Here is an 11,521-nt window from a genome sequence, read left to right on the forward strand (position 1 = left end):
ACTTTAAAAATATTCTTAAATGAGATTATTGCTTGTATGGACTTGTTTGAAGACGGACTTATTGGGTTTTGATCCTGGATCCTCTATCTACTAGTTTTGTGATCTTTTCCAAGTTAAATTTTCTGTGCCTATTCTTCCTTAACTGTAAAATGAAGATAATAATAGATCCTTTCTCATAAGTTGTTAAGAATTAAGTTATTTAATATATGAAAAGCCCTCAGAATAGTGCTAAGTCGTATGTAAGCTTACTTGATGGTATTATTATTATTATTAATTGTATTTATCCCATATATCTACCCTTATAATGAATATTTTTCTTTGATATAAAATTCTATTTCATGAACCTAATTTCTGGTACCTATCTGCCCCTAATTTTATTTCCCCCTTATTTCCATTTTCCTGACTACTTACTGTTTATATCTTCTTTTATGCTTTCTGTAACTTATGAACCAATTTCAACTTTTGGGGGAATAAGGTAGAGTGTATACACACACGCGCACACACACACACACACACACATATACATATATACACACATCTTTATTTCTGGAACTTAACATTATTAGCACATGGGGTTTTTCTTGTCCATAGATATATCCCTAGTTCCTAGAACAGTAATTTCTAATTTTTAATAAATAAAATATTTACTAAATGAATGAATAATGCATGTATGATTTCAAATTTATTAGGTATTTTGTATATGGCTATTATTTTCTTCCTAAATTTTCTTCTATAGACCAGAAAGATACCTAGTTTTTCAATGTTCTTCATTAAGAATAGTACTTATAACAATATAATTAATATGTCATATGTGATTTGAACAATAGAGAATAAGAATATCATTTTTAAAAAGTTTTTTTTTTAAATTTACTGTTGAAGTAGAGTTGACATACAGTGTTTATTAGTTCCAGGTATTCAACATGGTGATTCGACAATTCTGTGCATTTCTCAATGCTAACCACACATGTAGTCACCATCTGTAACTGTGCAATGTCTTTACAATATTATTGGCTATTGACTAGTGTATTGTTCATTTCCATGACTTACGTATTTTATGTCTGGAAGTTTGTACCTCTCAATACCCTTTATCTATTTTGCCTGTCTCCTTGCTCACCATCTGTCTGGCAACTAAAGACAGATGTGAAATAAACGAAAAACAAATGAACAAACAGACCGAACTCTTAGATATAGAGGACAGTAATACTTTTGACTCACTTGTTGTAATGCCACAAGTCAAATACATTGCTGTTAAATCATCTTTGTATATCAATTCACAAGTTTTAAAGTAAAATATTATAAGATAGTAGGTATATTTTAAACATTTTTAACATTGATTCTATCATTTCAATTTTTACTATAAGTTTGCTAGTATCAATCATATTTATCTTCTGTACATGGTGATTAGGCCCTTTGTTTCTTTTCTGTTACATCTCATTTGTCAGTCTAGTAATGAACTAAAGAAAATGAACTTCATGTCTTAAAATTTATCCTTTGTGAGTTCTGCATTTTCTAATGATTATCACTTTTTGGAGCCAAATTCTTTTTTATAGGAATTTGTCCTGAATCCTACCCAGTAGTCCTCTGCACCATTTTGCTCCATTTGATTTGAAATTACCCTTTTCCATTTTTAAAAAACTAGACATTGCTAGTTTTCATTCTTATAGCACCCTTAATCTGTAGCTTTCAAATTTTTATCAAAAGTAGTGTTAGACTAGAAAACTTGAAATGTTTTAGAGTAGCTATGCTATCATGCAGGTTGAATTATTATTTTTATTTTATTGTTATAAATAATCTCTCATGTTATCATTAGTTATTGTTTCTTTTTGTTTATTTTCAGCTGGTTGGTGGAGAATTTGACTTGGAGATGAACTTTATTATCCAGGATGCTGAGAGTATCACATGCATGACAGAGCTTTTGGAGCACTGTGATGTAACATGTCAAGCAGAAATATGGAGCATGTTTACAGCCATTTTACGAAAAAGTGTTCGGAATTTACAGACTAGCACAGAAGTTGGGCTAATTGAACAAGTATTGCTGAAAATGAGTGCTGTAGATGACATGATAGCAGGTATGAGGTTATCTGACAGGATAATATACTTAAAGTGTTTATCAAGAGTCACGTACTTCTCTTTATATTCTATTGGTAATATAGATTTGTTGGAGCTAACTTGATTTAAAATAGATAGTAGAAATGTATGGAAAATTTGCCCTGTATATTAAGGGAAAACTTGAAGAATAGAAAATACCTTTTTCTTTATTAGACAAAATTCTGATTTTGCTTTTCCAGGTTTTAGAAAATCTCATTACATGGAATAAATAACCACGAAATCTATCAGAAAAATAAACAGTACCTTTTTACATAGTACTTAGTTAAATTTTACGTAATTAAAATTTTACAATATGTATTACAATTCTGTATATGTCCACTTTACCAACCTCAAGCTCCATGCTTTTCAGTTTCGTATATATGGAACTATGACAGGAGGAACTAATGTCCTTAGGATAAGCATGTTGAATTTTTGGGAAGTATCTCCATTTTACTGTGATATTCTTTAGAGAAAATTTTGTATTAAACAGATATAGAATACAACATAAAATTTGCCTGGATAAGATAAAAATACTAATTTTCATCCTTGTTATGTGTTACTTCAAATATGAAGTCTATGATTATTCATTGCCAATCCTTTATCTCCCTGCAAGTTAATTCTCCTTTGTTGTTAGATGCACTTCGATAGAAATGTTTTGAAAGATATGGTCTCAGAGCAACATTATTCCCAGAAAATAAGCTTAGTGTTTAAAATGTTCATTCTTTTAAGCCATGAATCTTCAGCATATGTCTCTTCTGATATAAAAGAGTTTTCATAATTTTAAAAGTGCTAATATGATTCCTCACAATCTCATATCTGATTCTTGACAAGTAGTTCAGATACCAGAAAATCCTCTATCATATTTTGATTTATGCATAATTAATTTTAATATTAATAGAACAAAACATTAAGAAGTAATGGAGTGAAGAATTAGTTAAAGATGAATGTCTTTTAAACAATATTTAAACATTTTTGTTTTTCTTATAGACTATATTAAAATAATTTCTGATTGCTTTCAAGGTGGTATCTATCTCTAGAGTGATTTAGCATTCTCTATATTGGTTACTAATGGTTAACTTGATGAAAAATGAAGTTCAAATTTAATACCTTTTAATGATAATATGTACCATCTGTAAACCATTCTGTAAATCCTAGCATTGTTTAACAGGAATTTATTTGCATAAGCTTATATGTTTGGTGCTTACATGTTGTATAGAATATCATGTGATCTCTGAGTCCTCATATGAGGGTTTAATCCCTGAAGTTTTTTTGTTTGCCTGTTTGTTTTTTGAAATAAAGTGGCTACCACTTTATAAAGTGTGCTTTAGAAAATGAGGCACAATTACATACATGGTAATTTACTGGTACATAATTCATGAGCTTTGAGATATAAGATGATAGTAAGCTTGATTAGTACTGCAAAAGTTCGTATGTTCATGTTTTCTATTTTATAAAGCTTCTTAATTCTCTTATCTTTGCTTTTCAATAATAATACTGGTAACACAAACTTTCACTTTTTGTTATTTTATCATTGAATAAATGCCAAATAAATACCTCTACCTTACTTTTCAGTAGAGAAAATAAAATTTATATAACATAGTAATGAAGTACCAAAAAGCACTACTAAGTTTTCACTCTTGATATTTATACCATGTCACGTTCAAAGAGGAACTTATAGGCTTTACTAGAAGGTAGTTAAATACTGTATATACTAAATTGATAAGAGAATTTCATAGTCTGAGTATTTTTTCTCCTTTAAAAATTTTGTTCAGAAAAAAACACCTGTTATAAAAAAATTAAACTGAACTACTTGTTACGTTATATATACAATAAATAAGACATTTAATAACTGTGTAATTAAATACAAATTTAATAGGCTACTTTTTGTGACCTACATATACGATGGGATAAAGTTTTAGAAAAAGAAGTTTAATTTTTTAGGAAAGTATTTGTAGGTAAATGTTAAAAAATCTATGAATTTGCCATTGCAGCTAATTGCTTGAAACTGCTTCTTACTAACTTAGGGCTTTAAGGTGCTTGATTTCTATGTAGATTTTTTTCTTAAAAAATCTTCTAATATGTAGTAACTATAAACTTTTTTATTGAGAGGTGAAACACTTTATTTCATTAAAAGATCTCTCAAAAATGGCATATCAAAAGTGACAGTTTAATCATAGGGATTGCTTACTTATTGTGGCACTAACTAAGATTATTCAATTATTTATTGATGAAAATAACCATTTGAAATTTCTATTTTGAAATGGATACATAATAAATACTTTAAACTTTCAAATTCTAGGTATTAATTTGTGATATTAATCAATAACTAATTAAACTTATCCTAACTCACTTTTTAAATTAATTGAAGATACATTATTTAGAATATATATGTGTATTGATTATAATACTTTGTATAGTATTTCTAATCCTTAAGAGCTTTAGAGTAAGAAAATGAAGTGTAAATATTCAGATTTAATTTCTTACAAAGAATGATTGATAGAAGTGCTACTTACAATGTCTAGATGAGAAAGAAATCAAGGACAAAAGATTAAATGTATAATTTTCTTATTATCTGGTGAGCTGGTGTGTCTCTTATATGCACATAAACACATGAGCAGAATGGATACCACTAGTAATGTGTTTAAGTGATACTTTGATTTAGAGACTAGTCTCTGGAGCCATACAGCCTAGGTTTTAATCCTGACCCTGCCACTTAGTAGAGTGTGTTCTTGGAAAAGGTGATTAGGTTATTTATGTCTCACTTTCCCCATTTTAGGAAGTGGCTAATAATAGTACTTATTCATAGGCTTGTTACAAAGATTTGTGTACTTAATAACTGTATACTACTTGGAATAATGCCAGGCAAGGAATTGTTATTGGGACTAGGAATATTTCAAGAATATATTTTATTAAGAATAGATAAATCTAAAATAAAATATGGTCGACTCTCACTTTTTTATTTGAAAACAACTAATTTACAACGTTAAATCATTGTACCTTTGTGTATTTTTGCTTTCCTTTCCCTGCATATAGCAGGTGTGTGTGTGTGTGTGTGTGTGTGTGTGTGTGTATTGTGGGTATTTATAAAATCTATTTTATATATTTTCTAATGAAACAATTGTAATGGTAAATCTGATGGGGAAAAATCCTAAAATTCAAATACAATGTGTTTGGCTATCTGAGGACCTAAAAATTGTTAATTAGAATGACTATTCATGAGGACGTTTAGATAAATATGTATGTAGAAATGAGAATTGATAACTTTTGTCTTTCAAAAAAGTGTATTACCTTGACAGATGGCAGCTCATGACTAGAGTTCAGAATAACTTTATTTTCCTTTGAAGATCTTCTAGTTGATATGTTGGGGGTTCTTGCCAGCTACAGCATCACTGTCAAGGAGTTGAAGCTTTTGTTCAGCATGCTTCGAGGAGAAAGTGGAATCTGGGTAAGCTGTGGTCAGAGGGAAAAGTACTCAGTATTAGTGCATTAATACTTAATGCTCAACAATTTGTCTCTAGAGAGCTATAAACTTGAATTTGTAATGGAAATTGTTCTCCTTAAAGAGTTTAGTAAATGATGTAAAATTAATTTCTCTCTAGTTAGAAAACAGTCTAGTGTCTAACATGATATATTAGGTATTTTTGCTAAATTTGTACAGTGACATTTCTTTTTCTTGTTTCCTTAGCCAAGACATGCAGTAAAATTATTATCAGTTCTTAATCAGATGCCACAAAGACATGGTCCTGATACTTTTTTCAATTTCCCTGGTTGTAGTGCTGCGGTGAGTTTTAAATACATGTGTTTATTTTTAATTCAGTTCTGTTAAGATACAATTCACATAAAATTCACTTATTTAAAAGTACAATTTGATGAGTTTTAAAGTTCATAATTATAATCACAGTCATGATTTTGAAAAATTACATCACTTTCTGAGGTTCCCTTGTGTGTCTTTGACCAGTCCCATCTCCCAGCCTCTGTCCTTTGCAAATTCCAATTTATTTTGTGCTTTTATGATTTTGCCTTTTCTAGAATTTCAGATAAATCATACAGTATGTAATTTTTTCTGTCAGGATTCTTTCACTTACTGTAATGCTTTTGAGGTTGCCCACGTTATAGCTTCCAAGTAGTTTATTCTGTTCCTTTTTGTTCTGAGTTGTGTTTCATTTTATGGATGTGCCACAGTTTATCCGTTCACTAGTTTATCCAACTCACTACTTGAGTTTTCAGTTTTGGGCTATTTTAAATAAAACTGCTGTGCTCATTTGAACATAGATCTTCTGTGGGCATATTTTCTCATCTCTTAAGTAAAAACATAAGTGAAATTGCCTCAAAAAATTAAAAATCCTATGACCCAGCAATTGCACTACTGGGTATTTACCCCAAAGACACAGATATAGTGAAAAGAAGGGCCATATGCACCCCAATGTTCATAGCAGCAATTGTCCACAATAGCCAAAATGTGGAAAAAACAAGATGCCCTTCAACAGATGAATGAATAAAGAAGACGTGGTCCATATACACAATGGAATATTACTCAGCCATCAGAAAGGATGAATACCCAACTTTTGCATCAACATGGATGGGACTGGAGGAGATTATGCTGAGTGAAATAAGTCAAACAGGGAAAGTCAATTATCATATGGTTTCACTTATTTGTGAAACATGAGGACTAGCATGGAGGATATTAGGAGATGGGAAAAATGAAGGGGAAGAAACTGGAGCGGGAGATGAACCATGAGAGACCTATGGACTCCAGGAACAGAGTTTTAGAATGGGTGAGCCTGGTGATGGGTATCAAGGAGGACACAGATTGCATGGAGCACTGGGTGTTATATGCAAACAATGAATCACGGAACATGACATCAAAAACTAATAATATATTGTGTGGTGACTAACATAACACAATAAAAAAAATAACAAAAAAAATTGCTGGGTTTTATGCTAAGTGTTTGCTTCATTTCATGAAAAAAGGCAGATTGCTTTCCATAGTGGAAAATTTTGCATTCTCATCAATAGTGTATGAGAATCCCAGTTGATCTGCATCCTGGACAATGTCCATCTTTTTTATGTGAGGCATTTAAATGGTTATGTAATGGTATATCATTGTAGTTATAATTTTTGTATTGCCCTAATGACTGATGCCATTGAGCATTTTTTCATGTTTATTAGTTGTTTTTACATCTTTTGTGATATTTGTGTTCAAATCTTTGCTCAGATAAAAAAGTTGGTTGTTTTATTATTCTAAGTGTTCATTATGTATTTGTTGTATAACTTAATTTGTCAGATGGATAATTGTCAAATATCTTTGCCCAGTCTGGCTTTTCTTTTACTTTATTAACAGTATTTCTTAAAGCAAATAGATTTTATTTTATTTTTTTAAATTTATTTTTATTTGTCAGAGAGGGAGAGAGAGAGTGAGCACAGGCAGACAGAGTGGCAGGCAGAGGCAGAGGGAGAAGCAGGCTCCCCACTGAGCAAGGAGCCCGATGTGGGACTCAATCCTGGGACACCGGGATCATGATCTGAGCCAAAGGCAGCCAGCTGCTTAACCAACTGAGCCACCCGGGCATCCCGAAGCAAATAGATTTTAATTTTGGTGAAGTTCAGTTAAACTTTTTTTAATGGCATATGCTTTTGTAATCCAAGAAATTAGTATAAACCAAGGTCATGACCTTTTTTTCTTGCGCTTTCTACCAAGATTTCTTTTGTTTTAGCTCTTATATTTAGGTCTGTGATTCTCTTCGTGTGAATTTTTAAAATATGATACGACAGAAGGTTGGAGGTTAAAGTTTTGTTTTGCATATGAATATATTGAATTGTTTTCTTGACCATTTGTTAAAGAGAGAGTCCTTTGACATTGGATTACCTTGGCACCTTTCTTGAAAATTATCTGGCTATGGGGTGTGTGGATTTGTTCCTGAACTCTGTTTGGTTCCTTTGTCCTCTGTTTCTGCTTTTATGCCAATATCAGATTGTCTTTATTTTCGTAGCTGTATAGTAAGTAGTTCTTGAAATCTTCTTGTGTGAGTACTCCAAATTTGGTCTTTATTTTAAAATAATTTTGGCTATTCTAGATAGCATTTTAATACATGTGAATAGACGTGTCAACTTTTGTAAAATGCTTATTGTGGTTTAGATTTTATTATGTTAAATCTATAGAACAATTTGGAGAGATTATTGACTCTTCCAGTTCATGAACATAGTATATCTCTACCTTTATTTATTTTCTATGATTTTTCAGTGTTTTGCAGTTTTTAGCATTAAGTTTTAAATATCTTTTGTTTCATTTCCTATGTATGGGGAGGTTTTTTAATCATCAATGTGTTGATACTAGTGTTGAATTCTGTCCAATGCTTTTTCTGATTTTATTGAAGTGATCATAGGGATTTTCTTCTTAATCTTTATTAATGTAGTGAGTTACAATGATTGATATTTCAGTATTAAACCAACCTTTGTGTTCCTGGGATCAAAACTAGTTGGTTGCTATGTTTTAATCTTTTTGTCCAACACTGGATTTGATTTGCTAATGTAATGCTAAGAAATTTTGCAATTATTTTTATGAGTGATTTGGGGGTGTAGTTTTCTTCTATAATATTTTTTTCTGGTTTGGTGATAGGGTAATTCCTCATATGATGAGTTTGGAACTATTTTTTTCTTTCTATTAAAGAGTTTATGTAGATTTGATATTACTTATTCTTAAATGTATGCTAGAATTCACTATTGTAGCTGTTTGGGCCTGGAGTTTTCTTTGTGGGAAGGTTTTAAACTATGAACCTAATTTCTTTAATGGATATAGGGAGGTTTTCTATTTTCTTTTGAGTGAGCTTTGGTAGTTTGTGTCTTCCAAGTAATTTTTCCAGTTAATCTAAGTTGTTGACTATATTGGTATAAATTTATCATCATATCCTTCTTATCCTTTTAATGTCTGTAGGCTATTTAGTGATGCCGCCTCCTTCATTCTTGACACTGGATTTTTTTTATTGATTAATCTAGCTGGAAGTTTATCCATTTTGTTCTTTTCAAAGAATTCATGTTCTCAGTTGGCTTGATTTCATCGTTTTTATCTAACATTGTAGCATTGTAGAGAGTATGTCTAACTTTTGACTAGAAAACTGGTTTTGATTTTAGAATCCTCTACTTCGTTACTGTGGAGGACTAGTACCTTAATGTTTCTTGGCTTACCTTCATGTAAAATATTAGTACTTTCTCATGGAAGAGTGTTAATGTGAGCCTGTAATGAAATAATACACTTTTTCCATATTTAAGTACAATATAAGTTGTACAGATCATGTAAATATTTCTTGCTCTTCAGTTATCAGTGCATAAGTATCCTTGTAGTCTCTCAGTTCATCAACCATTCCCCTAGTTTTTTTTCTTAATATTTTGTTACTAACCTTTTTTTTAAGTAATATTTTTCCATTGTAAAAAAATTGTGAAACAAAAATAGGAAAATAAAAAATTTTGAAACAAAAATAATAAAGTTAAAAATCTCTTTCCAGATGAAAGTTAATAATTTTACATATCAGATTGTTAGAGTGGAGCACATATCAAATGTACGTTGTGGTGCTTAGCAGAGAAAACAGTGTCACTGTCCCTAAGAAGATATCGGTTTTCTCAGATTTATGTAATAGTTCTATTTGCATACATACATATATTTTGATATATTTTATAAAAGTGTTCTTGATCTGACATCTAGTAGATAGCAGTTTAAGGAGTGAGAAGAGCAAAGTGTTTTAATAGAAATATAAACAAGTTACTGTCTTACTGATAGAATCAACAAAACTAGCTAAAACAGAATGTTTAAATTGTTTTAATAAATGATTTGAATTTCTTCAATAGGGTTGCAAGTCATCCTGTTTTTAGATATTTGATCCATTTACCAGAAGTCTGAATATTTTCTATCAGTATGTAATGCATTTTACACAGACATATATGCACACAGAGAGAATTTTACTTATATGTTGTTAGTGGTGTATGTTTGAGTTATTTTCATTCAGGGAATTTTGATGGACTTAGACTATATACTCCTTTTTTCTTGGTTTTCCCTGTATCACTCATTTTCATGAAAGGTATTATCAATTAGGAATATAGTCTATGTAGGAAAGGAAGCAAAGAAGGAACTAGAACTTTTACAACTCTTATTTCATTTGGGTCATAAAAGCTATGTATAAGATAAATGATATTATTGCTATTAAATTTGTTGTGGAAAGAGCCTCAGCAGTGTTACATGGTTCAGCGTCATAAAGCAGAGTCACAGCCTGAACTAAAATTTGCTTGACCTTAAGTCCAGTGTTTTGTTTTGTTTTTTTAGCATTGGATTGGCTTATTTCCAGGTGTGTTATCTTTGGTACTGAACTACTGAAAAATTCAGATAGGAACTGACTTTAAAATCCTTAGCATTACAGTGTTTTTGACAATTTACTTCTGGATGAGCATGATAGTAACAAGAGGGTACATATTGTCTGGACCACTGTTGATAGCAGTGCCTTTGGATCACTAAAATTATGACACTGCTTACTTTCCCTCTGAAGTAACCGTATAGAGTAGGCCTTCTGAATTATATTTTATACTGCGGAGGTGTGTTTCTATGAGCTATGCTCCCTTCATATGAGCAATTTGGAATGGAATTCTATAGAGTGGGTTATGTAAAGGTGGATGGCATATGTAAGATGACATTTTATGTGATCTTTGGCCTTTATGGATATACTATTTAGATTTGCCTTTCATGCTTATCATGTTTCATGAATCTGCTTAATTTAGGAAATAGTGAATTCTTCTAATTCACTAAAATAGTCTACTGAAAGCATTCCATCTAAACATCAGAATTGTTTCTTTTGCAAATTAAATAGATAGGAGCATAGGTTTTGGAGTCTGTTGGACTAGGGGACGGTGAAGGATATAGATTTTGGAGTCCTGTAGACTCATTGGACACAGTGAGGAACATCCAGCTGTGGGTACCAGAATATTTTAGAAGGAAATATGGAAGAAGGCTAAAGACAGCTTAAATCCAAAATTACAAAGGTATCCCAAAGGATATGCTATAAACATAAGGGATCAGAAGGAAATGTGAGGAATCTAAGAAATGAGTGTTGAGATGGGACACAAGTGGTTTGGATGTAAATGTGTATGGGTTTCACATCAGAAAGTACTATACAAAGTTAGCTTTTGTACATTGACTAAAGGAGGATATATGCATTAGCTAAAAAGAATAGGAGAAGGTTAGAGATACAGTGTACTCTGTATAGAAGACTTTGGTTGGTATAGAGGTAGGAGCCAGACTGAAGAGTACCATCTAGAAATGGGCAATTTCAGGTCCCTTAAACATTTAGTCTAGTTGTTATATAATAAATTTCAGAGAATGTCTTCTTGTTGAAGAGATTGGCTATAATATAAATATCCTTATTTATCCATGGAATTACTGGAAGTCCACAAT

General features: G+C 31.2%; 1 protein-coding gene across 12 annotated transcripts in view; it reads left to right on the plus strand.

The window, feature by feature from the left end:
- The window catches only part of NBEA (neurobeachin), a 677,938-nt gene that overhangs the window by 67,875 nt on the left and 598,542 nt on the right, over positions 1 to 11,521 (plus strand). For all 12 annotated transcript variants that reach the window (XM_047723145.1, XM_047723148.1, XM_047723152.1 and 9 more), the window contains exons 2-4: positions 1,838 to 2,069; positions 5,433 to 5,533; positions 5,774 to 5,869. In XM_047723145.1, the coding sequence (XP_047579101.1) occupies positions 1,838 to 2,069; positions 5,433 to 5,533; positions 5,774 to 5,869 (429 nt within the window). The remainder of the gene's footprint in view (positions 1 to 1,837; positions 2,070 to 5,432; positions 5,534 to 5,773; positions 5,870 to 11,521) is intronic.

Source organism: Lutra lutra, chromosome 3 (assembly GCF_902655055.1).
Source record: "Lutra lutra chromosome 3, mLutLut1.2, whole genome shotgun sequence".
Classification (NCBI taxonomy): Eukaryota; Metazoa; Chordata; class Mammalia; order Carnivora; family Mustelidae; genus Lutra; species Lutra lutra.